The sequence below is a fragment of the Salmo salar genome, chromosome ssa26, assembly GCF_905237065.1.
Source record: "Salmo salar chromosome ssa26, Ssal_v3.1, whole genome shotgun sequence".
Classification (NCBI taxonomy): domain Eukaryota; kingdom Metazoa; phylum Chordata; class Actinopteri; order Salmoniformes; family Salmonidae; genus Salmo; species Salmo salar.
Genome location: NC_059467.1, coordinates 11111555 through 11138675, shown reverse-complemented (window position 1 = coordinate 11138675; position 27121 = coordinate 11111555). Strand labels below are relative to the sequence as shown.

General features: G+C 47.1%; 1 protein-coding gene across 2 annotated transcripts; it reads left to right on the top strand.

Moving 5' to 3' along the window:
* The first annotated feature begins 43 nt into the window (after positions 1-43).
* Positions 44-22557, top strand: LOC106587140 (matrix metalloproteinase-15). 2 transcript variants are annotated; one of them, XM_014175188.2, is made up of 10 exons: positions 44-333; positions 7048-7196; positions 7814-7936; positions 8030-8337; positions 12800-12961; positions 13373-13674; positions 16927-17065; positions 18868-19018; positions 19301-19419; positions 19746-22557. In XM_014175188.2, exons 1-10 carry the CDS (start codon positions 208-210, stop codon positions 20222-20224), a joined length of 2058 nt encoding a protein of 685 aa, XP_014030663.1. In that variant the 5' UTR covers positions 44-207; the 3' UTR covers positions 20225-22557. The 2 variants fall into 2 exon arrangements, with proteins under 2 accessions (XP_014030663.1, XP_045564587.1); XM_045708631.1 differs by lacking the exon at positions 44-333 and adding an exon at positions 2316-3224.
* The last annotated feature ends 4564 nt before the right edge of the window (positions 22558-27121 follow it).

The window sequence follows — 27121 nt, the reverse complement described above, 5'->3', positions numbered from 1 at the left end:
CATCGTCTGTATTGATGTCATCGCCATAGCAAATGTAATATTTGTTCCTCTTAACATTTATAGTATTTTCGAGGAACTCCTTGGAAGGTGACCAACATAAACTATTCTTAACAACTCGAAACACGTCTTTGTACCCAGTGGCACAGTGGACACTTGGACAAGGTATCCATTTCCTTGTCCGGGGTTTTGGCAAGCCAAGAGTAGGCTATGGCATCCTCATGGGAAAAGTGGATTTGCTTACTCTGGAGACGGACTTTAGTTCCCTCTCTCCTCGTGCTTTGGGTCACCTGTCTCGGGACACACGGAGGAGAGGATGACGCGTTTAATGCAGAGGTAATTGGATCATCGTCACTGAAACTGTCAATGTTCAGAAAGTTCCCTGTGTGACAACAATGCTGTAGTGTTTACACAAAAACTAGTTTTAATGTATCATAATATGCAGCAAAACACATACAAATAATTCTTTTAAACTCTCACCAAAACTCCAGTTAACTTTAGCTGACATTGCTATTTGACCGCCCATATTTCAATAGAGATGGTCGCATATAACATTGACAACCTTGCGCTCAAAATAACAATTGGCCAAAATAACAATTGTGTGTGCTGAGGACAGGTCTTCCTAATCATTTTGGATACCCCTGCAAGAAAACCAAAATATTTGTTAGGTCAAGTCTGTTCCAGTCTTGAAACAAAAAGCCAGATCATTATTATACATGTTGCTTATTCATAAGGCATTCATGAGTGCAAATGGGGCACTTTCACACACATTTTGAACTTAATGACCCAGCTCATTCGGTCTGAGGAACTCGATCCAGCACACCAAGCTGCATATCCTGCTCATAACTAGCTGTTCCAATATTAACAGGCCTATCCCCTGTGTGCCGCCAGCAGGGTCCTCCTGGGCTGGAACTTCTCCCCAAAAAGGCCATGCTGCTAGCCAAACTACACAAATCTTACTCAATTCACTGACACACTGACACACTCTTGCAGGCAGCACCATATGTGGAAAGCTGCTGTTCTTAGAGGAGATCTGGGTCAGGTTAAGTAATCCCACTGTTATAACCACATTCTGTAAGCGCATATCCATAGTATTGGTCCACCCCACTTTACAGGTAAGGTAGGGTTGTTTTGCTTTCTTGAAATACTACAACAGTACCTGAAAAGATATCTGCATCACTGAGCGAGTCATGCTCATCTCACTAGTTGCCCCCTGCATTGGACGTACAGTGTGAATCAACTGAATGATTAAATGTGGGCGGAATAGGCAAATGCTTTCGCAGTTCATTTCCAGACCATCACGCTTTCTGTCTTCAGCAGCAGGGTAGTGCTGATTTCCGACCTGCCCCAGATAGGCGAGAGTGAGCTGAGATGTAGGCTAATGTTTGGGGCGAGATAGGCGAGAGGGAGCTGAGATGTAGGCTAATGTTTGGGGAGAGATAGGCGAGAGTGAGCTGAGGTGTAGGCTAATGTTTGGGGCGGCGAGCTTAGCAATGAACATGTGTGCCAGAGGGAATCAAATGTCCCAACAAATGTGTAGAGAAGAATATACCCCTCTAGTTTTTCTTTACAACACTCCAAGTGAATGTGGAGGGCCAGTTTCAATCCAGCAGAGCAGTATTGAATGTTTGTAATGCCCTTTCTCCTTTGTTATTGTATCGGTCTGTGTTTTTGTGGACTTTGTCCCAGCTGCACCCACTTAACCATGCTGTGTTGACTTTAGTGCTTAGCCTCTCCCGTCAGGTCAAGGCTTAATGAAGGGGTCAGTTATGTGCACGCTGTTTCTTTCTCCCTCACGGGCCACTGCAGTTCAGGTCGGTTGTTGTGTCGTGACTCCCAAGATTGTTAAGCCACTTTGAGGTCATAGTGTTAACACATAGCCATGTGAGGCAGTCTGAACCACCACAATCTGCCTGGATCCTTTGCCAACCCATGTGTATACACATTTCTCCCACCTGTGGGGCCTGTGGCAGATTTAACATCTATGCCGTAGCACCTTTGTGCTAGCTGGAAGGTTCCGGTGCTGTGAGAGACCAGGAGTTGTTCTCCTGCATCGTCGTGGGTGGACAACACCGTTTTTCTTTTTTTCAGACGGGCATGATGAGGTCTACTTTTTATTGGCCCAACTTTCACCCTGGATTTACCACTGCCAAATAGATATATATATATAGACTCTCAAAGCCCTAGTGACCATGGTGTTCGGCCTATGGGACTCCCAAGGTATATTACCAATATTATAACTTAATAATATAATTAGAATACTATAAAATCGCATATTTAGGAGAGACAATGCAAATGTAAGACAAACCCCATAAAGGAGTATAAAACATTGTTGTGTCATAATAAATCATCCACTAATGAATGTAGCGCAGACTCTTAGATTGAAACGCTGCGCTGAGGAACATCAATATTGTCATCATTCAGTTAGTCAGTACTGGTCACATCAGTGATGGGTCGGCCAATGCGTGCCCGTGCATTCTTACCGGAGTTGTGTTTATGTTTGTGTTTTGGTTGAGTGCACTCTGAGTGAGGCAGATTTGTGACTGGCTAGACTGAAGGGTTTACGATGAAGAATGAGGCTCACACACAGGTAGTTACTGCTGACCCGGCTGCCATTGTTTACCAGACAAAAAGACCGGGGGGGACGACTTTCTTGTCCCGACATGCCACATCCTGGTAGAGTATTAGCATTGTAGCGTTTAGGTGGTAATGGGGTCTTTAAGTGTAGTCAGGGAGACCTGTTGAATGAGGAGTTGTTTTAAAAATATGGGGCGGGGGAGACTGACGAGAACAGACAGCCTGCTAGTTAATGCCTACCTGCCAGCGTCTGTCCTCAAGGTGTGGGTTGGTGTTCACTTGAGAATTTCACGCTTCGTGTGTGTCTTCACTAAACTGTTCCACTTAGCCTATATCTGATTTTCTCTCTCCATTCAATTCAACATAACGGGATGAATCCGCGTGCGCAAATAAAATGCATAGAAGCGCAGCCGAGGTCGGTCTTGAATGGATTCTCCCTTTTGCGTCTTTACTGAACCTTCTCACTGACGCTATGGTCATCAGCTCCCTCCCTGAGCCTACAGCTTGACCTATCACAAGAGACTGGACTCCTACGCTGTCTTGATGAACAGAGATGGAGTGGGAGTGATATGGAGCGATAAATGATAGAGAGCGGGAGAGAAAGGAAGAGGGAACTAGGAGGCTTGCTCAGCCGTGCCGCCATGTGATGGGTAAGTGTGACAGCTTTTTTTTCCTTCCAAATGGGACACAAACAGTGGAGAGACATTTAGACCTGCAGGACTCCCAGGCAGCTGAGGAGCAACAATGGGGGCTCTTGTCCGGAGAGGACTGTTTCAGAGTGAAACGAGGGAGAAAGAGAGACCAGCCTAGAGAAGAGGGAGGGGCCAGGGTTGATTAAGTCTGCAGGACACAGGAGGCCGACTGTTTGCTTCCTGAAGCCTTATCGTTATCCCGAGTTTAACCCTTAACGTTGGCAGGGCCAGCCTCCCTCTATTTCTGCTTATCTATGGAATCTGCAGCATGCCTACTCCATGTATTCCAACCAGTTCCTTTGTGTTCCCCTGAGGTTGCCCGTCGCCATGGGTACAGCGAGGTTTCATCGCCATGGCGAGAGGAAATGGGTAGTGATGAGAACGGGAAAAGCCATTAACCTCTAATGGTGACTGTCATCCCTCTGGATCTCTCTCTTTTTCTCTTTCTTTTTTTGTTTTTATCTCTCTGGATCCCTGTTTCTCGCTCTTTCTTCTCTCTCTCTTTCTCTCTGTCTCTTGCGCTCTCTCTGTTTGTGTCCATCTCTTTCTCTCTCTCTCTCTCTCTCTCTCTCTCTCTCTCAAGACACTCCCTTTACAGAGTAAGACAGTGCCTGTGTGTGTTTTTTATTTCCTCCCTCTTTCTCTCTCTCCTTCGTTTTTATTCTCTCTCTCTCTGCTGGAGGTTAGGACCAAAAGATGGCAGGCTACCAAGTCCAGGGAATAAAAGCATTCTCCATTTGTTAGTGTCTTGGCTGACATTGTGCGGGAACGTAGACACACACGCGCGCGCACACACGCACGCACACACAACCACACACACCGAGTGAGGCTCGTTTTACAATTCTTCGTGAATTGCTGGATCCAGGAGGCCTTCGTTTTGGCAGGTAGGCTCAAGGTCTTATTGAAGGAGCTGCTGACAGGGTGGCTGATTGGACTAAAGTACGTCCTGCGCTTCACTCCCCCCTGGAACCATAGCCTTGCTTTGTATTCAGTACAGAGGATTCTTAGAGGCTAGGGTACAGACTGAAGCACTTTACTTTTTAAAAGGGTGCTTTCATATATCTATAACGTGGTGCAGCCTATTTCTCTTGTTCCAACGCCCTTCAATAAATACCATCCCGAACGATGCCAGAGAGAAAAGAAACCTTTTTGCTGTGTATTTTACAGGCTGGGTACATATATTTTCCGTCTTGTATGAACACTCCCCTTCATCTCCTACACCCCCCAGAACCCCGGACTCAGATTGTGTGATCGGGCCCTTATCTGGAAGATGAGGTGGGTCCCACCTAAACCAGCTATAAACCAGCCATTCTCCGCTTCCACCCATATCCAATGAAAATATAGGGAAAGTATCTGCCTGAATTTGTATGAAAGAGAGAGAAACATGTAGAATGAGGGAAGCAAAAAGAGGTAGCCAGCAGGGGGTTGAGAATGTGACAGGAAAGAGAGAGGAAGTTGATATCAGAGCGAGAGAGGGAAGGGGAAGAGAATAAGTGAGGCTGGAGAGAGTGCCGGCAGAGAAAGAGCAGAGAGAGAGAGAGACAGAGCAGTGTTTCAGCTCTCTGTAAGGCTCTCTCGTCAGCTGTGTTTCCAGAAGCAGCAGCATGGGATCTGGGGGCCCCAGTTGGTGCCCTGGAGAAAGAGGGGTTTACATTCAGCCTGTGCCCAGAAACAGGGCCGGCTATTCAGTCCTGCATAACAGCAGAGGGAGGGGACCACAAAGGCCTGTGTCTTCTGTGAGCAGGGGGGTTGGAAGGGGGAGATCATGCCAGCCAGAAACCAGAGGGAGCCCCTTGTAACTAGGAACAGCTACCCAGGCCTGGTCCTTAGCTAGAAGTGAAGTGGCCATTACAGCACTCCTCCCACTCCACTCTGCTCAGTCCGGTGCTTGTATGGTAGGGATATGTCCACTTCTAAGAGTTTCTGAAGATGTCCATGGTTGCTTGTGTTACATGGTCAGAGGTTGTTACTATTCTTGTGTAAACCGTGTGGCCGCTTCGCACACTCAGTCACACGGGGCAGTCTTACAAATATCAGAGGAGTGGCATCAACAAAAGTGTGGCCATTCACGTCTCCCTCCACGAGGCTCCTGAAGATTTTCTAACAGTTGGAAGTGGTTGAGAATGATTCAAGGCAGAGAGGTAAAACATCTCGCCGGATGTTAAAATGGCTCTTTCGGGAGATGAGGAAAATGTATGCCACGTGTTTCCCGTGTCTTTTTTCTTCAGTTAAAATATTGCTTGTTGCCTCGCTGGCTCATACGCTGTGATTTATCATCTCTCGGACACAAACCGCTGTCAACAAAATGGTGTCTCAGCGCAGCTGTGTGTAATCAAACTCGGGAGATACATCAAGTTAACCCGCCGTGTTTAACCCTGCTCTCAATCACTAGCCCTGTTATTGCCTCCACGTCGGTTACAGCAGGCAGGGCGAGGATTCAGCAAACACAGTTTAGGGTTAGTTGTGTTTTTAACAGTATATGTGTGGGGGACGTCTTATTTAATTAGCGCTAATTACGTAATTAAAGATCAGTAGCCTCCGATACCGTAGCGTGGGCTTCAGAGAAAAGCCAACCCCTACCTCTCCGTATCCTCCGCCTCCCAGGCGTATCCCATCAGCCGAGGGATGAGGGGATCCTGATCTCTCTTTCACAATGGTTTAGCTGATAAAGTTTCGTGGCCACCCTGTTGAGTGTCTCCGTCTGTAGATCTGTCTGCCGTGACGCTCTGGCACAGCCTGTGGTGGTATGAAATATCCCTTTAACAGGTGGAACGGTCAATCTGAAGTCTGTGATTGTATCAGGTTTCTCCCATCATGTCTTCCTCCCCCACATGGCAGTTTAAAAAAGAAATATATATATTTTTTTATTTAACCTTTATTTAACTAGGCAAGTCAGTTAAAAACAAATTCTTATTTACAAAGACAGCCTACCAAAAGGCAAAAGGCGTCCTGCGGGGACGGTGGCCTGGGATAAAAAAAAAATATATATATATATATAGGTATGTGTATATATAAATATAGGACAAAACACACATCACAACAAGAGAGACACACCACTACATAAAGAGAGACCTAAGACAACAACATAACAAGGCAGCAACACATGACATCACAGCAATGGTAGCAACACAACATGACAACAACATAGTAGCAACACAACAAGGTAGCAGCACAAAAACATGGTACAATCATTATTGGGCAAAGTCAACAGCACAAAGGTCAAGAAGGTAGAGACAACAATACATCATACAAAGCAGCCACAACTGTCAGTAAGAGTGTCCATGATTGAGTCTTTGAATGAAGAGATGGAGATAAAACTGTCCAGTTTGAGTGTTTGTTGCGGCTCGTTCCAGTCGCTAGCTGCAGCGAACTGAAAAGACGAGCAACCCAGGGATGTGTGTGCTTTGGGGACCTTTAATAGAATGTGACTGGCAGAACGGGTGTTGTATGTGGAGGATGAGGGCAGCAGTAGATATCTCAGATAGGGGGGAGTGAGGCCTAAGAGAGGGTATACAGAGATGATCACTTCACAGAAGAGTATAGAGTGCAGTGATGTGTCCTATAAGGAGCCAATTAGTTACGCTGTTCTGTATGCCTATTAAGCTGCGTTTACACAGGCAGCCCAATTCTGATCTTTTTTGGCCTTTTGACTAATCAGATCAGCTCTGAAAAATCTGATGTGATTGGCCAAAAGACCAATTAGTCGAAGAAAAATTCAGAATTGCAGCCTTAGAAGTGTACACTCTGTATGGTGTTAAGTTTCTCTCTGTCCCTCTCTCAGTCATGGCTGCGGATGTATGGCTACCTACCTCAGGCCAGCAGGCAGATGTCCACCATGCGGTCAGCTCACATCCTTTCCAATGCCGTCAGCGACATGCAGCGTTTCTACGGCTTGGCGGTCACCGGCGCCATGGACCACGGCACGGTGACGTATGTCACACTTCCTTCCCTGTTGTGCTCTGTCATTACTGCCATCCTAATGCTATTCTCCTGAACCAGACCTCTCTCTCTCTCTCTCTCTCTGATGCCTATGGGTCCAATCATGTCAATGGATTCATTTCCTAGTTTGTAGTGGATTTGTACAGTGTGAGGGAGACGGAAGGATTTGAGCCTTGGAGTGATAAGTTAATAGGAGTGTGAGGCGGTCTGGGGTGTAAATATCAAATCCCCAACAGGGAGCAATCTTTATTTTTTATTTTGAACCTTTATTTAACTAGGCAAGTCAGTTGAGAACAAATTCTTATTTACAATGTCGTCCTAGGAACAGTGGGTTAACTGCCTTGTTCAGGGGCAGAAGGACAGATCTTTACCTTGTCAGCTCGGGATTCAATCTAGCAACACTTTCGGTTACTGGCCCAACGCTCTAACCGCTAGGCTACCCCGCCGCCCCGTCTTGAACCCACAGATCAGTTACTGCACATAAAAAACGCATGAACCCTTTCTATGGTACGGCACCTGGGCTGGTGTCACGGGCAGTGTATCTCATAAAACCCCAGTGTGACACTGTGTAGAGGAGTGGGGAGTGTAACCCTGACGTCCTCTCCTAGAGCCATGCGGAGGCCGCGCTGTGGAGTCCCAGACAAGTTTGGGGGTCAGATCAAGACCAACGTTCGGCGCAAACGTTATGCACTCACTGGCCACAAATGGAACAAGAGCCACCTCACCTACAGGTAAATAACAGGATTTACTTCACCTTGGTCAATCTTCGTCCATAACCAAATTCCAAATGAGTTTTCATTTGGATTCCTCCTCTTCCCTTGCAGTATACAGAACTACACACCAAAGATCGGGGAGTACAACTCGTATGAGGCCATCCGTAGGGCCTTCAAGGTGTGGCAGAAGGTGACCCCGCTGACCTTCGATGAGATCCCCTACCAGGAGATCAAATACGGCCGCAGGAAGGAGCCTGACATCATGATCTTCTTTGCCTCGGGTTTCCATGGAGACAGCTCACCCTTCGATGGCGAGGGCGGGTTCCTGGCCCACGCCTACTTCCCTGGCCCTGGTATGGGCGGTGACACTCACTTTGACTCTGATGAGCCGTGGACAATCGGCAATGGGAACTTGCAAGGTAGGTGATGGATGTGGATGGACACCGGTCTCTTTAGCGCTACACCAGAACCGTTACCTCTGAAACATTCTTCTAGAATTAAACGCAACGTCCCTGCTTTCCTCTCTCCTCACCTACTTCAGCTGGTTTGTCCCCGCCTTCCACTTGTTCAACCATAGTTGCCACGACAAAACCACATCGTCCCTCATTTTGTTGAGAATTTGTCGAGTTTCGCTCCTCCATTACCTCCATTAAACTTCAAAGTTAGATGGATGACATCATACTGCTCTTACAACTCCCACCGGCTCTCAAAGCCGTGTTTTAAGGAATGGTAGTATTCTTTCGTTCTAAACCCCCCCCTTTTCATCCTTTCAATCATTAACCAGAGGAGTCTTGGTGAGTGACTGAGGGTTTTCCCTGCCTTGTGGAGGTGAACGTTGTAATTTCCTGAGCCAGTCAGAGCAGAGGCGGGTGGCTGACTCTGCTTGGTGAGGTCAAGAGAGTAGGAGGTGTTACTGGACAGATCGGAGAGAAGTCGAAATGCCACAGTGAGGGTGTTGAGGTAATTCCACAGTGGGAGACCGGTTTTTGAGTTGACCTTGTCTTTAACACAGTTGTATCCTCGTGTAGCCTGGGTCTTTGAAACGCTCTGACACATCACTTTTAACGGTCTTTTAAACCACGAAAATTCTAAAAGTAAAGGTCAACTAAGTTTTCGTGGCACATTAACGACGTTGTTGGCAAGGCTTAAACACGCTTGACAAGTGTTGTGGTTATTACACACTGATATCCAACAAAGCTGCAAGTCTATTCTTTAGGCTCTTAGATGGGGATATGTGCTGCTGTGTTCATTTTAGTGAGGAGGAAGAGAGATAAGTTGGCTCTTCTCCCGAGACGTTTGAAGTCTGCGAGCCACATGGTTGTCAGGGTTACCTTACAGAGACTTCTTTCTTCCTCTCTCTCTCTCTCTCTCTCTCTCTCTCTCTCTCTCTCTCTCTCTCTCTCTCTCTGTATCCTGTGGTATATTTTTAGAGTAACGTGGATGTGCAGATAGCTTGCTAAGTCGCAGGTTGTGGTTGGAGGAGAAGCTGGAAGGGGAGGGGATGAGAGCATGGAGCTGGCAAAAGGAGGAATCCTGAACAGCTCAACTCCCTCAGATGACAGAAGCCATATGACATAATGCTGTCTGTCAATATAATAGAGTGATCCCTACAGACATCTCACTAACCACCCTCAGCCTCCCTTTCAGACAGGATGGCCCACAGATCAGGTTAAATGTCAGTTAATACTGGAATGGAATAATGTGTCATTTGCTGGGAAAGTACCATGCCATAACTTGGAACCAACTTAAAAGGCGAACCTATAGGATAGGTCAATTAAATTCAAGGCGATTTCCATCTGCTTTTTTTTTTGCGGGTGTCCGCAGGATGTTCTTTGTGGAGGGCGGTTGAAGTGGCGGTCACTGTGTCACAGATGTGTTCTCTGTTGCAGTGACAATGCATCACTGTCGTTCTGTGTGGGACAACGGCAGGCTTTGATTAGGGTACGAGGAGTGCGTGTCTTGATGCTTATCAGAAGACATTAGACCGACCGCTTTATCGACTGAGCGCACCATTAACACCATTAAAAACCCTGAACAAGCCCATTTTTCTGCGTTGACTTCACAACCCCAATGGGAGGAGCTTGCCGTCTGAACGTGTAGACTACTGCCCCACCGCCATGAAGTCTCAGAATGACGTAACTGTGTTCCTCACTTGGCCAGCTCTGGGGAACAATAACCAGGGTCAAAATGGGAAAACCCCTTAACTTCCCCCAACCCCCACCTCCAACCCAACCCCCAACTAAAACCCAAATCCCCAGCTCCAACCCCAGGTCCACCCCCAGCTCCAACCCCAACCCTAGCCCCAGCTCCAACCCCAGCCCCAACCCCAGCCCCAGCTCCAACCACAGCTCCAGCCCCAACCCTAGCCCCAGGTCCAAACCTAGCCCCAGGTCCAACTCCAGGTCATCCCCAGGTCCAACCCTAGCCCCAGCTCCAACCACAGCTCCAGCCCCAACCCTAGCCCCAGGTCCAAACCTAGCCCCAGGTCCAACCCCACGTCATCCCCAGGTCCAACCCTAGCCCCAGCTCCAACCACAGCTCCAGCCCCAATCCTAGCCCCAGGTCCAACCCCAGGTCATCCCCAGGTCCAACCCTAGCCCCAGCTCCAACCACAGCTCCAGCCCCAACCCTAGCCCCAGGTCCAAACCTAGCCCCAGGTCCAACCCCAGGTCATCCCCAGGTCCAACCCTAGCCCCAGCTCCAACCACAGCTCCAGCCCCAACCCTAGCCCCAGGTCCAACCCCAGGTCATCCCCAGGTCCAACCCTAGCCCCAGGTCCAACCACAGCTCCAGCCCCAACCCTAGCCCCAGGTTCAACCCCAGGTCATCCCCAGGTCCAACCCTAGCCCCAGGTCCAACCACAGCTCCAGCCCCAACCCTAGCCCCAGGTCCAAACCTAGCCCCAGGTCCAACCCCAGGTCATCCCCAGGTCCAACCCTAGCCCCAGCTCCAACCACAGCTCCAGCCCCAACCCTAGCCCCAGGTCCAAACCTAGCTCCAGGTCCAACCCCAGGTCATCCCCAGGTCCAACCCTAGCCCCAGCTCCAACCACAGCTCCAGCCCCAACCCTAGCCCCAGGTCCAACCACAGCTCCAGCCCCAACCCTAGCCCCAGGTCCAAACCTAGCCCCAGCTCCAACCACAGCTCCAGCCCCAACCCTAGCCCCAGGTCCAAACCTAGCCCCAGCTCCAACCACAGCTCCAGCCCCAACCCTAGCCCCAGCCCCAACCCTAGCCCCAGCTCCAACCACAGCTCCAGCCCCAACCCAAGCCCCAGGTCCAACCCAAGCCCCAGGTCCAAACCTAGCCCCAGGTCCAACCCAAGCCCCAGGTCCAACCCAAGCCCCAGCTCCAACCCAAGCCCCAGGTCCAACCCAAGCCCCAGCTCCAACCATAGCTCCAGCCCCAACCCTAGCCCCAGGTCCAACCCTAGCCCCAGGTCCAACCCCAGGTCATCCCCAGGTCCAACCCTAGCCCCAGCTCCAAACACAGCCCCAACCCCAACCCAAGCCCCAGCTCCAACCCTAGCCCCAGCTCCAACCACAGCTCCAGCCCCAACCCAAGCCCCAGGTCCAACCCTAGCCCCAGCTCCAACCACAGCTCCAGCCCCAACCCCTAGCCCCAGGTCCAAACCTAGCCCCAGCTCCAACCACAGCTCCAGCCCCAACCCAAGCCCCAGGTCCAACCCTAGCCCAGCTCCAACCACAGCTCCAGCCCCAACCCAAGCCCCAGGTCCAAACCTAGCCCCAGCTCCAACCACAGCTCCAGCCCCAACCCTAGCCCCAGGTCCAAACCTAGCCCCAGCTCCAACCACAGCTCCAGCCCCAACCCTAGCCCCAGCTCCAACCACAGCTCCAGCCCCAACCCAAGCCCCAGGTCCAACCCTAGCCCCAGCTCCAACCACAGCTCCAGCCCCAACCCTAGCCCCAGGTCCAAACCTAGCCCCAGCTCCAACCACAGCTCCAGCCCCAACCCAAGCCCCAGGTCCAACCCTAGCCCCAGCTCCAACCACAGCTCCAGCCCCAACCCAAGCCCCAGGTCCAAACCTAGCCCCAGCTCCAACCACAGCTCCAGCCCCAACCCTAGCCCCAGGTCCAAACCTAGCCCCAGCTCCAACCACAGCTCCAGCCCCAACCCTAGCCCCAGCTCCAACCACAGCTCCAGCCCCAACCCAAGCCCCAGGTCCAACCCAAGCCCCAGGTCCAAACCTAGCCCCAGGTCCAACCCAAGCCCCAGCTCCAACCACAGCTCCAGCCCCAACCCAAGCCCCAGGTCCAACCCAAGCCCCAGGTCCAAACCTAGCCCCAGGTCCAACCCTAGCCCCAGGTCCAACCACAGCTCCAGCCCCAACCCAAGCCCCAGCTCCAACCCAAGCCCCAGCTCCAACCCAAGCCCCAGGTCCAACCACAGCTCCAGCCCCAACCCTAGCCCCAGGTCCAAACCTAGCCCCAGGTCCAACCACAGCTCCAGCCCCAACCCAAGCCCCAGGTCCAACCCTAGCCCCAGCTCCAACCACAGCCCCAGGTCCAACCCAAGCCCCGAGCTCTCCAAGTCAACACACGGTTAGTTAGCGTGTGGAGAGAGAGGATGAATAAAGACACGTTGCATGAGATGCTGCCTGAATGGCCCGTATCGCTCGTTGTCTGCCATTCCCTCCTGGGTGATCCCAGTAACTCTGTTAACACTTCCTGCTTGTGGCCACAGCTCAGGTCATTGCTCTTCTCACTTTACTCACTCGCTGTCTATTTTAGGTTTAGTCGTGACGAGGTGTATACTTCTTAAGTGCCTTGAGTATGATAATGACTATACTCCTTTCTCTCTCTTTCGGTCTCGCTCTCTCTTTCTCTTTCTATATATATCTCTCTCTCTTCTCTCTCTCCAGGTAATGATTTGTTCCTCGTTGCGGTACATGAGCTGGGCCATGCCCTGGGCCTGGAACACTCCAACAACCCAATGGCCATCATGGCTCCTTTCTACCAGTGGATGGAAACGGACGACTTTCAACTGCCTGAGGATGACCTCAGAGGAATACAACAGATCTATGGTGAGTTGGGCCTCTGCGACAAAACTACTGGTATATGGACCTGATAATGTTGGCTGTAAGAGCTTTGGTTTTCAGTGTTTTAGTCTGATTTGGGCACTGCAGTATAACTGTATAAGAGTGGGGAGTTCCAGCCCTGGGCACCCTTGTGTTTGGAACCCTGATTGAAGCTGGAATAGTCTGAGGTCTGTGTTTCTACTCTACATGCCTCCTTCCCACAGCTCTAAGTGGAAAATCAGCCTGCTGACTCACATATCCACTTATCTAGCTTGGGCAAAACCAGGACACAGCTACCAATTATGAGATCAGTTGGAGGACAAATCTCTGAGCCCTTGATTTCCTTTTAGGATTTTGGAGTGGAGAGTAGCCTCTAACTGCTTTTATTTCATGCGTTTATCACTTTATCTTCTTTAGGTCAGCCAGACGGTACACCCACCCAGGCTCTTCCCACTGTCACTCCTCGCCGGCCAGCCCAGCCAGACCCCAAACCCCCCAACTCTCCTCCCAACTCTCCCCCTAACTCCCCCCCCAAGTCACCCCCCAACTCTCCTCCCAACACTCCCCCCAGATCTCCCCCTAACTCTCCCCCCAACGCCCCACCCCGGAGGCCAGACAAGCCCCGCACGACTGACCGCCCGGACCACTACGGCCCAAACATCTGTGAAGGAAACTTCGACACGGTCACCATGCTCAGGGGAGAGATGTTTGTGTTCAAGGTGAGGACCTCACACTGCCCCCTACACATATGAAATGAGTTGATTCAGTCTCAGCGCGGCTGCAAGGAACAGATGCTCTTGGACGGCTGCATGACCTACATACAGTACTGTCACTAGTTGGCTATCACCTGGTTACTCGACCGTGGACCTTAGAGGCTGCTGCCCTATGTACATAGTCATAGAATACGGGTCACTTTAATAATGATTACATACTGTTTTACCCACTTCATATGTATATACTATATTCTAGTCGAGACCATCCTATTTAACTATTGCTGTACATATACTACTTTTCAGATATACTACATATTCTATCCATATACTGTTTATGGTCTATACATCCCGTCACATTTATACATATGCATTTATATTTATACTCCAGAATACGACATTGCTCGTCCTAATATTTCTATATTTCTTAATTCCATAATTTAACTTTTTAGATTTGTGTGTATTGTTGGAGATTACTGCACTGTTGGAGCTAGGAACACAAGAATTTCCCCACAGACGCAATAGCATCTGCTAAATATGTGACCAATCAAATTTGATTTGATCTAGTAGGTCATTTGATCAAAGGCTGGTCTTATTGCAGCCAGTGGGTGGGATAACCATGATGTGTCTCTCGGTAGTGCAGTAAAAGCTGTTATCCCCAGGTTAGTCTCCCCTGTGGCTCAGTTGGTAGAGCATGGTGTTTGCAACGCCAGGGTTGTGGGTTCGATTCCCACGGGGGGCCAGTATGAAAAAAAAAATGCATTTAATGAAATGTATGCATTCTCTACTGTAAGTTGCTCTGGATAAGAGTGTCTGCTAAATGACTCAAATGTAAATGTTAGTCGCATCTGGAGAGCCTTATGGGCAGGTGGTTCAGGGCCTGGGTTCAATTGGGCCCTAAGCAGGCTGTAAAACCCCAGACTCGTTGTATTTTATGACATGGAGCTCAGTAAAGAGCAGAGGGACAGCACTCTCTAGGTCTCAGGTGTGCCTTAACAACTGCAGCACCAACCAGTCCAGGGCTGCGGAGATGGCTCTCATTTGAACCATTTGTTAGGCCATTTGCCGACAGCTGGAGAGAATTTCACTGTTTATGCTTCAGTTGATGTGGTCAACTCTTCTCTTTTGTATGAAAAGAGCCGGTGCTTGACTTGGGCAGGAGCTCGCCGGAGCTGAGTACCGGCACCTAAAATGTTTTACTGCTTAAGCTCCTGCACTTCATTTAGAATATTAGCTCAAAGGTATCTAGCACCTAAATATAAATATAAACAGGGCAGGCTCCTATTTCAGTCCAAGTCAAGCACTGAAAAGAGCCACGTTCCCTCTACTGCACTCCTCTTACTTCCGGGTGGATCTACATAAGTTGGATGTCTCTTTTTTCCCCAAGAACTGTCATTTGCCTCTACTTCACTTATCTGTCTCTCTGTCCAACTGTCTCTGTGGGAGAGGGCAGAGGAGGTGTACACGACAGACACCATAGAGTTGGAGGGGTGTGAAGATATGAGAGCAGGGGGAAAAGAGTCTTTGACTGTGCTGTGCTCTTTTGTCATCGCGCTTTATTTGAAGTAGTATACATTAGCTTTACGGCAGACTGTAGCTCCACAAGGCCGTCTCCTGCTCATGCCCTCAGCCTATTTTAGGAAATTGTACCATCGAGCCCAGGCTGTCTCTGACATTGAGTAGCGTTCACTGAAAGTCATATCTTTTTCCTCTTGTGCTCCTGTGAGGCTCCACAGTCAGTACATTTGACTTGTGCGGGTGTTTTTTTCTTTTCTTCAGAATCGTAGTTACACTTCTCTCATCTCTCTTCTCTTCCTGCCTCTCCATGTTGGAGTAGATTGGATGCAGGGCAGGTCTGCTTTAAATTATGTTCTGTTCACCAACAGGCTGCGCTTCCCCGCTTGAAGGACAAAGACAAGAGCTGCTGCCAGGAAGATGCAACTCTTAGCTTTTACCATTAATGCTGACAGCCAATGCTATTAACTTACCGCTAATGAATGAGTTTGCAGATCTGTGAGGTCGTTTTTGGAAAGCACTCCTAGTCCTACACTGAGAGGGCGATTTCTCTCTTTTACCGTTTCAGACATGTTTTGTGCTGACTTAAAACAAACAGAACAGTTCAATCACTTGAACTACTTTATTTAAAAGTCCAACTCGTAAAAACGCTCCTCGTGCAACATGCAGCAAGCCCAAACCAGTTCCTACAGTAATTGGACACACGATATGCTCAGTGCTGTGGTCGTGGGTATTAATAGCCTTCTAGCATTGCCTTTAGTTATTTCATTGTCCGTTCTGGCAGGCTTGTCATGTAGTGCAGGCTTTCGGATGCGCTTGGGAGCCCGACCACCCGGCACCAGGCTTCTCCTGAACCCCAAACGCTGCTGGAACAGAGCCTGTGTTAAAGTCAGGTGACGGAGAAAGTACGGGCTAACAGCTGTTTCCCCCACCTTTTAAATGGAACTCAATGTGCCCTCTCTTTCTCTTTCTATAGACTGGACCCTGCCCTCTCTTTTAGACACTGCAGACTGTGCCATGGTGGTGAAATGAAAGGGGGAGTGTGTGGCGTGGAGAGGGGTGGTGGGGGGGGGGTTAGTGGATGTAGAGGAGGAGGGGGGTGGGGGCTGGGTGTTAGAACAGACGGTTTTAATTTAGAGGCCCTTGGCTGCGTTCCTGGGTCTGGTTTCTATATTAGACAGATCTGAAGTAATCTCAAGCTCTGGGCCTGAGCCAACGAGATGGAGGGAATGTGAAGGTCAAGCTCCATGTGACTAGGGACTTACTGAGGACACACTGACAGAGAGAGAGAGAGAGAGAGAGAGAGAGAGAGAGAGAGAGCATGTTTGCGCAGATGTGTATGTAGTGTATGTAGTGTATGCATACGTTATTGAAATATTTCTCCTATTGATTGATCCAAACTGTTGAACGTGGCTGTGAAGACTTCCTCCTCCAGGCAATGTGCTGAACAGGCTCTGATAGAGAGGAGAGGTTCAGGAACTATCGGGCACATGGCCCATCATGTTTGGCACTCTCTGTTCCTCTCTCCCATAATGTTTCTGCAGTTTAATGATTGCGCGATGGTACTAAACTGCTGATACGCAGTGTTGCCTCCATATCTGGTGTGCAGGCAGCAGCTCCCAGCTAGGTCTGGAGCTCCAGAGAGCCATTCCACAGGCAGGCAGGGTCAGAGGTGAGAGGTCAGGCTGAGCAGTAGAGCTCCAGTGGATGTGCCCTCTAACGTCTCTCCCCGCTCTTTCCTGACAGGGTCGCTGGTTCTGGAGGGTGCGGAGGAACAGGGTCCTGGACAACTACCCAATGCCCATTGGTCACTTCTGGAGGGGACTGCCTGGGGACATCGATGCAGCCTACGAGAGACACGATGGGAAATTTGTCTTCTTTAAAGGTGTTTGTACTCTCCTAATCGTTGTACCGCGCGTGCACGCACACGTAAGACTACAAGCAGGCGCGGAGGCATACATACGAACGCACGCACACACGCGCGCACACACACACACACAGTCAGTCATTGTTTTTATTTTTTTTATTAGGGTTAAACAGAGAAGAAATAGTCCAACTCAGAGGACTGGTCTAGTGGTTGTTAATGTGTTGAAGTAGCAGCAATGACAAAACAACTGAAAGCTTTGGTTACACTATAATGAAGCATTGTTGCTGATACTAAAATAGATTCACAAACATTGTTTCAGTCCTCTGTGTGTGTAATGTGTGTATTTTCTTTTTACGCTAGTGTGCCTTGGAGATTAAACCTAAAGCTGTTAGTATTTTCCACATTACAATTTAATTACAGTTGAGTAGTGAGTGAACAATGCTAATTCCACATTAACACTTGTTTTTGCAGATAGTAAGTGTTCCTTGATCTCCACATTCACTTTAGCATGGATCCCCAAATGTATTGTAACCTCGAATAGTATATTACGGACAAACAGCCTTTGCATTGATCGAAGAGATTATGTTTCTGTCTAAATGGAAAAGATAATGACATCGTCAAGTTGAAATGGGATCGACTGGAGATCCCTGGAGTTTTGCGCTGAAATGCAATTTGGATTGGGCTAGACATGAGACCTCCTTGGTGGCAGTGAATGCCCATTGGCTCGAGCTGTAATCCTCCCCAGACTCCTCATTCGGTCACAACTACCTCGTTCCTCCCTGCACCGTTGCCCTAGAAACCGTCCCATGCCCCCAAACACTTTAGGTTTTAACTTTCATTTAGATCATTTTCCCTCATTAGGTTGACATAAAAAGTGCTTTTGCTGCTATAAGATTTTTTTGCCCAGACTTCATTGCGGTTTTCTATTGATTTCCCCCCACCTCCTCCTCAATTGTTAAACCACAAATGTAATAATATCCTTAGGAGAACCTACTCAATATGATTTTGTCTGTAGAGGGTATTATAGATCCCGCTGGCATCACTTTGTTCCATGAATTTTGTAACCAGAAACGGTGAAAGACAGACGAAGATAGCGAAAAACGCGTTTTTGGGGAGATATTTGAGCTGTAGCTCTTTAAGACAGCTGGCTCTCCCTGAGAAAGTCTTCAGGGCAAATGATGTCATTGGCAAGGCCTTCTGAAATGTGGATGACAGCCATAGCAAAGAAACTAAAGGGACCAAAAGTTGGCCTGCAACATCTGGCAAATGTGAGTGAGAGAGTTGCGTCAGCCGTTTGTCTCCAGATGCTGACTGCGAAGGTTTTGTTTTCAGTGTAGAACTGGGCCAGGAGAATAGAAAGCAGGGCACGCGGATGGTGCCTCTGTGTCTAACATACTGTAAAACATTTTTTTTTTAAACGCCTCGCCATGTCCTCCACTCTAACCACTTCAAATGCATTATATCTAACCAAAGCTGTGCATAAACACAATTTCACTCTCTATAATGTCCATTATTGGTGCACGCTAGCCAGCAAATAAACAAGACTGTAATGTAATGACGGGTTAACCGTTTCCATAGCGATCTCCAGGTTCATGAGTGGTAGCTGTTGGAAAGGGAAAGTCCCTTTGCTCCACAAAGGACCGTTAACCATGAATGCCTTTCTCCCTCCCTCTTTCTCTCCATCCCTCCCTCCCGAATGATCATGTCCCACCCAATATCTGTCTTCCCTTTTCTGCCATCTCCTTGACGTATCTGTTCCCCCACCCCTCCTACACCACTGTACTTCTCCTCTCCTCCCCCTTCCTCTCCTCCACCTTTAGGGAATAAGTACTGGTTGTTCAGGGAGGCAAACCTGGAGCCTGGTTACCCCCAGGAGCTGACAGACTACGGCAGGGACATCCCCTATGACAAGATAGAGACAGCCATCTGGTGGGAACCGTCAGGTTTCACATACTTCTTCAAAGGAGACTGGTAAGGAAGGGACTCTCCCAGCTATCTGTGAATTGTGGCCCTTTTCCATGTTGACAGAAGGAGTTTCCATCATGTGTTCACTACTGTAAATTGTCTTTTATTTTTTGGGGCTACGGAATATGTTTTTGCACGATTACGATCACATAATCTCTTGGCGTGTGCTGACTGCTTTTTTTTGGGCTTAGAAGACACATACACCCTGAGTTCTACATGAATGTCTGATTTAACATACGTGCTGTATAGTGGTTTAACATACTGTTATTCTCTCCCTCTCGTCTCTAGGTACTGGCGCTTTAACGAACAGTCCCGTGCGGTAGACAAGGACTACCCCAAGCCAATCAGTGTGTGGGGCTCTGCAGTCCCGTCCTCTCCCAAGGGGGCTTTCCTCAGCGATGATGGAGGTGAGAGAGGCGAGAGTGAGGCCAAGAGAATGCCAGTAATGAACACTCTTAACAAAGGAGGGTGGGTCTGGTCAATCAGAGAGAGAGAGCGAGAGGGGGAGAGAGGGATGGAGAGAAAAAGAGCGCTTAGTATAGGGTTTATGAGCTGAGTAGGGGGAAAAGTAACATTACCTTGAAAGGATGAAGAAAAATGTGTTTTTTTGCTCTCTTCCTTTTCCCCAGAACCGTACTGTGTTTACTGTCTCAATCAATGCCGTGGATAAGTATTTGATTATCATAACAGTGTATTTAGTACTTAACATTCTGCCCCTGTCTTCCCCTCCCAGCTTATACATATTTCTACAAGGGATCCAAATACTGGAAGTTTGACAACCACCGGATGAAGAGTGAGCCGGGCTACCCTAAATCCATCCTGAGGGACTTCATGGGCTGCAGCGTGGACCTGGACCCAGACAGAGACAGGGACACCGACGCAGGCCGCAAGGTCCCCGACGTGGATCGCCCGCCCTTCAACCCTGACGCAGGCCGGGACAAGGAGAAGGACAAGGAGCGGGACAAGGATCAGGGCCGTACCAACGATGTAGACTATAAGGACGAGAGAGAAGAGGAGACCAACGAGGTGGACGTGGTGCTGAAGATCGACGAGAGCGAGACGCGCACTATGAACATCATCATGGTGACAGTACCCCTGGTCCTGGTGCTGTGCATCCTGGGACTGATCTACGCCATCATCAACACACTGAAGAGGAAAGGAACTCCCAAACTTCTGGTCCACTGCAAACGCTCCATGCAGGACTGGGTGTGACCTCTGACACACTTAATAACCCCCCCCCCACCCCACAACCTGAACCCTACGCTCATTCATCTATCTTCTCATCCAAAACATGGTAGTAGTGACATACGTGCAAATACATACACACACACACACGATGCACACACACACACACACACACAGCAAACATAAACACATACACATAACTCGTTCTCCTCCCATGGTGCTCTACCCAGTGAGTTGACTGTAGTCTATTTATATCAGAAAGTTTGCACATTGTTTTTTGTTTTTGTTTGGTTCATATTGTGTGTGAGTCTTTTTTTCTAAACCAGGAAGTGTCTGCATTATTCTCTCTCTCTCCGCCCGTTACAGTGGGTTTCTCTGAGATAACTTCCATCTGGTTTTTGGATTAGCCTTTGAAAGGAAAACAGAGATAAAACAGAGCAATAGAGAGAGACTGCAGCACAGAATGAAGGGAGTGAAGGAGGTTTGATTCTGTGAAAAGCAGAGAGCCCCCCCTCCCTCTCCCACTCATCCCTCCCTCCCACCTCCTCCCTCACTCAGGACTCCTTCAGCTGAACCAGGCCTACTGCACGTCAGGTATCAACAGGAGAGAGATCAGTGTAAATAGTGTCACTTTTGAACTGCAACTCACCCAATGCCTTTTATTACTACACCTTCCATGTTGAACAGCCACTAACTTAACTTTTCGTTTTCTCATCTGTTTTTAATTCAAGGGCACCATGGATGATATTGGAAATCTTGTCCATACTTTATAGACAACTTTCACAAATGTTTGGCTTATTCAACCAAACATGGTCCCGTGGTGCCTTTTTCATTTCTAACCTTGTTTCGGTCCTATTAATCGTGGCAATGAGAGTTTGAGTTGTTATGATAGGGAGGGGTTGGAAAAGAAAGGTGCTTCTTTCCTATTATTTTTTTTAAGACAAAGGCAATTCACTGTGAAATGACTCTGTGTGGGACTTGGAGGAGCAGTTGAGGTACTGAGGTAGGAGAGAGACGGGGTATTGAATGAATATCCACTGGGCAAAAACTAATTGAATCAATGTTGTTTCCACATCATTTCAATGTGAGGATGTTGAATCAATGTGGAAAGCTGATTGGATTTGCAAAAAGTCATCAACGTAAGGGAATCAAATTTTTCCACCAAACGTTTAACCTAAATCCAACCCAGCTAGCACATTTGGTTCCTTGGAAGTTGTGGGAACAGAAGTTTTTGGTTATCCATTGATTCTGGGAAAGAAGCCATACGTTTCCTGAATAGTAAAACGGAATGTCTTTTAAACGTTCTGAGAATGGAAGTGAACATTTTGCCTGTTCTGGGAATGTTCATTTTTCGGTTGCAGGGAGGTTGTGAGAACATTTTACTATGGTTCCCTGAAAGTTTTCCTGTGAGGTTTTATTAATGTTCTGAGGTGGAAATTATAGGTTATTTGAAGGTAATTAAATTAAGTTCTGGGAATAAGACTTAATACTACTGCTAGCTTAGGTTAACTGTTTTGAACTCCAACCACAGATAGGACACATGGAAATTCACCTTCTTAGGAACTTATGGTATTCTGCTCTCTATCCATGGACTTAGTCCATTGATGCTGAGAACGGAATGTATATGTTTTTAAATAAAAATTTTAGAACGTTCTTTGAACATTACTAATGTTTTCTTGTGGGATTTTATGGAACATTTTCTTAATGTTTCTGAGAAAGTACTTTAAATAGAACCATGAGGAAACCTGCAGAAAACGTTATGCTGAAGTACTGAAATTCCCACGGAAGAACGTTGTTTCTTAACGTTCTCTGGACGTTCTGAGAACATGACTTTAAATAGAACCATGAGAAAACCTGTAGAAAAAGTTATTCTGAAGTACCGAAATTCCCACAGAAGAACTTTGTTTCTTAACGTTCTCTGAACAATTGGAGAACATCACTTTAAATAGAACCATGAGGAAACCTATAGGAAACAGTACTGACATTCCAACCTAAGAAATATATGGTTCTCAGAACGTTATCTGCTTGCTGGGTACCCTGCACCATTCCCAGAACATTGCGGGAAGGTTTTATGCAAAATAACCTTAGGACAACCACGCTCTCACCAAGCTCGAAGAAATATGATTCTCAGAACATTATGTGCTAGCTGGGAATGACATGCTGAAATGTTTTGTTGATTTCATGTTGAATTGAAGTTTGTTGACAACTCAACCAAAATTAAATCAAACTAGAGTTTGAAATAACGTCTGTGCCCAGTGGGTAAGAGATTGACTAACACTTTTCATCTGAGAAATACTTGGAACAAACGATACTTCAGCCTCCTGAAATGTTTTAATAAATATAATTCAAGTAATGCACCACACAATGAGCCCTCTCTCTGTAATACCCTACTCCCCTAGATTTAAATAGATTGGAGGGCTTTTTTCTCTCTCTCTCTTTCTCTCTCTCCCTAACTCTCTCTCACTGAGCTTGTTCTAGAGAAGTATTCCTCTGAACATACTCAGAAAATGTCAACTAATCCTCTCATTTAAAAATAGCAGGTGTTTTAAAATATTGTTAACCCCCAGCCTCGAATCTTAGGCCTTCTCTGTACCAAAGCAGGCTTCTTTTCATTTTCTGAGAGGTCCAAATGGAGAGACAGACTTTACCAGAGAGGGAGAAGGGGAACAAGAGAGGGCGTGGGAGGCTAGAGAGGCTAGCAATCTACACAGGGAGTTCAAAGACATAAACCTTATCTGTTAAGTGTTTGGGAAGGCTTACAGTCTGTTCCTGGATTGTTTTACCCAGATGTTGGTGATTGTTGGAAGGGGGTTGGGAAGGCTGCGAGGCAGGCTGAGTGAGAGACCAGAGGTCCCTTCCTACAACTGAGTAGGGCAGTAGGGGGAGTGAGGGAGAGGAGCTCACGGCGGGGCTCTTCCTGTAAGGATTATTATTGGCCCTGTATCACATGACCCACATTCACTAGCTCCAGAGAAGGAACTGGGGAGTGTATTCTCTGATACCAAAGGGAAATGGTAGCACGCGGTGTATGTGACTTCTTTATTTCTCACATTGTTATGTATTCCCTATGTTCTTGTCTTCGACCACGAAGGCCCATGTACAGTATGCATACGTCTGGTAGATTTACTAGCAGCCCAAAAGATACTGAGGAAGGACTTTCCGTAAGGTAGAGATAAGTCATTTTATACTCAGATACCGGACAGGTTTCACTGTTTACCATCTGTCAAACAGTAGTTGTGATGAACATGTCTGTCTCAGGCATCGACGGGGGTGGGGTAGGTGCACAGAGGATGCGTGAGATGCTTCCATAATACCACTGCGATGGGGGAAGGCCAGTTAAAAGGGCTATTATAAATATTATTGACAGCAGAGAGGAATCACTGTCATGAGACGTCCTGCGTGTGTCAGTGATGGATCCCGCTCGATGGGGTTGCTAGGAGACCGCCTCCTCCCATTGCCCTCTCATTGTGCTGCGAGGTTGAGAGGGGAGTTAATCAGAGGTAAAAGCCTTCCCTCTCTCTTCTCTCCCCTGACTCCCCCACCTGTCCCCATCCACCCACCCATCCTGTCCAAATCAATCGAGAAATCACCATCAGCGGGCCTGGAAGGTATCTGGACAAAATGCTCACTCCTCGTCTGAGACACAGTCCATGCCTCACTCGCTCTCTCTTTATCTGGGATAGCTAGTATCTTTGTGCCTGTATGGAGTAGACTTATCACTGCGAGTCCCAGACCTTTGTGGCCTGTGTGGCTGTTTGTGTCCCTAGTATGTCTATCTCTTAGTGTGGATTTATTTTCCAACTGTTTCTCGGGGGGTCTGAGACATCTCCCCGATAAGACACTGTAGTCCTCAACGATGCCTGCCTAAGAACTAGCTCAAGCAGATGCAACGGAAATGTGGGAAATTTCACAAAGGAACTGCCTGCTTGAAGTAAACTAGAGCCTTTATAAGGGCACTCTGGGATTGACTCCAAGACTGCTTTGTTTGTTTTCCTTTTTTCTTTTGTTATTCATGAGAATTGTTTGGAACACTACAGCAATGAAAAATACAGCAATGAAAAATACAGTTATGAAAAATACAGTTAAGAAAAATACAGTTCTGAAATATTATGTCAGGGATTGATTGAGGTATCAACACTCTGTGTGTAGGTGTTTGGTGTGAGTTTTTCGAGTGCTATTACTCTGTAGTCGCCTGTAATAACTTTACCCTAGCCTTACAGTATCACTACTTCCTCTCTCTCTCTCTGTTGAACACCACTCTACTCTTCTGCAGCCCGTCTAGGCCCAGCCTTGGCCCCGGGGGGACTGTAACAATGGGCTCTCTCACAAAGTGCAGCATTGTCCTCCATGCTGTCATTGCTCCGGCCCTGCAGGAAGGCAGGCTGAGCCCTAGGCCAGGATCCGGAAGCTTCCTTCCTCCCACAATCCCACTCTGTCCCTCCCCGCATCTCTGTCATGGCCAGGGAGGGAGCAGAGCTGTTTTATATCCAAGATAGAGAGGAACCCAGCAGACTATGTTCATTCTATGTATTCCGCTAGTTGTTGTTTGTGGCCAGTGCATTTCACAGGCATCCTGTACAGTTGCTTCATATCATGTCTCGCGGTTAACCACTAGCTTGACAAAATGGTTTTGTTATCCATTGCAATCAACAACCACACAGGATGCCAGACCGCTCTTTGTGGAGAAAAAGAGAGATATGTTAGAAAGATGACACGGAAGACATGTCAAGAGAAAGGGGTTCATTTTGATCCCCGCGTTCGATGTCTCAATCCCCTGTCTGATGTCTGTCAGATCCAGAGGTTGGTGGGGGAAATGATCGATGCCCTTCAGTTGAGTCTCGACGTCTCAGCTCCAGACACACTCAGTGGGCGCGCATCCCTATCCCAGAGTGCATCTCACCTTACTCACTCAGCTGAGCTTGAACAACTGAAACCACATGCTATTAACTCTCAACTGACTTAGTAGACTACTCCTCCCAGATCCTTGGAAAACCAGGCAACTAAAAGCCTACCAGGCTATGGCAACGCAGCATTACATCTCACAAATGTTTTAAAAACTTTACAGCAATGTTGTGTGAAAGTTACTACCCGGGTAATGCTTCAGTGATTTTTTTTTTTTTTAAACCTCACCACGCCTATTAACATTGATGGGATGAAAATAAAAAGTTCATTTGTTTGTATGATTATCGTGATTATTTTGAATATTCATTTAGTTTGTTTAATTATGTGTCGTTTTTCTCCAAATTTTTCGTTGAACTTCGTAGGGTTTATTTTTTGTACTTTTAATAACATTCCGTATGTGTTTTCATTTTATTTTGATGTAGAAAGTGAAGATTTTATACATTTGTGTTGTGTGTTCACCTCCTGTTGAGTGTGTTAACGATCCATGCTGGACATGTACACAATAAAATGCTCTAAAAACAAAGAAGTCTATTAGTCCAAAGTGATACTGCATTTGATTAACTATCTCAATGACCTATTCATGATGTGCTTTGATGCTTGGCACTCCACCAATACAGAAGCTGTGGGATCATGATTTATTGTGTCCACCATAATGTCAAATTCCCAATTGAGGACTTCAGTAAACAAACAAACTATATTCTGACAATGGTCCCACCCCTTCTTCAAACTGTCCCTGAGCTAAGATCGCAGTCTGTGACCAGGGCCCAGGAAACATGGACCATGGGAAAATGGGAGGGAGATTTTGCAGCAACAGCCCAAATACTACAGCAATGAGAGGAAGCAAGTACAGTCATTTGGTCAGAGCAGGTGCCCTTCTATACAGTAGTAACCTATATCCAAATCATGACACAGAGAATATACTGTAGATTCACAATACTATTCACTTAGATATCAATATTCAAATATTTACAGTGCCTTCAGAAAGTTTTCACACCCCTTCTGTTTTTCCACATTTTGTTGTGTTATAGCCTGAATTTAAAATTGATCAAATTTAGATTTTTTTTGTCACTGGTTTACACACAATACCCCATAATATCAAAGTGGAATGATGTTTTTAGAAATGTTTACAAATAAATAAAATATAAAAAGCTGAAATGTCAAAAAGTATTCAACCCTTTTGTTATGACAATCCTAAATAGGTTCAGTAGTAAAAATGTGCTTAACAAGTCACATAATAAGTTGCATGGACACACTGTGTGCAATAATAGTGTTTAACATGATTTTTGAATAGCTAGCTCATCTCTGTACCCAACACATACAATTATCTGTAAGGTCCCTCAGTCGAGCATTGAATTAAAAACACAGATTCAACCACAAAGACCAGGGAGGTTTCCCAATGCCTTTCAAAAAGGGTACACACAGGTTTGGTAGAAGGTTAAAAAAAAAAAAGATTGAATATCAGGTGTCCTTCCTAACTCAGTTGCCAGAAACTGCTCAGAGATTTCACAATTACAGTTACGGAGTTTAATGGCTGTGATAGGAGAAAACTGAGGATGGATCAACAACATTGTAGTTACTCCACAGTACTAACCTAATTTACAGAGTGAAAAGAAGGAAGCCTGTAAAGAATACAATAAATATTCCAAAACATGCATTCTGTTTGCAACAAGGCTCTAAAGTAATACTCCAAAAAATGTGGCAAAGCAATTCACTTTTTGTCCTGAATACAAAGTGTTATGTTTGAGGCAAATCCAATACAACACATTACTGAGTATCACTCTCCATATCTTCAAGCAAAGTGGAGGCTGCATCATGTTATGGGTATGCTTGTAATTGTTAAGGACTGGTGAGTTTTTCAGGTTAAAAAATAAACAATGGAGCTAAGCACAGGCAAAATCCTAGAGGAAAACCTGATTCAGTCTGCTTTCCACCAAACACTGGGAGATTAATTCCCCTTTCACCAGGACAATGACCTAAAACACAAGCCAAATCTACACTGAAATTGTTTACCAAGAAGACAGT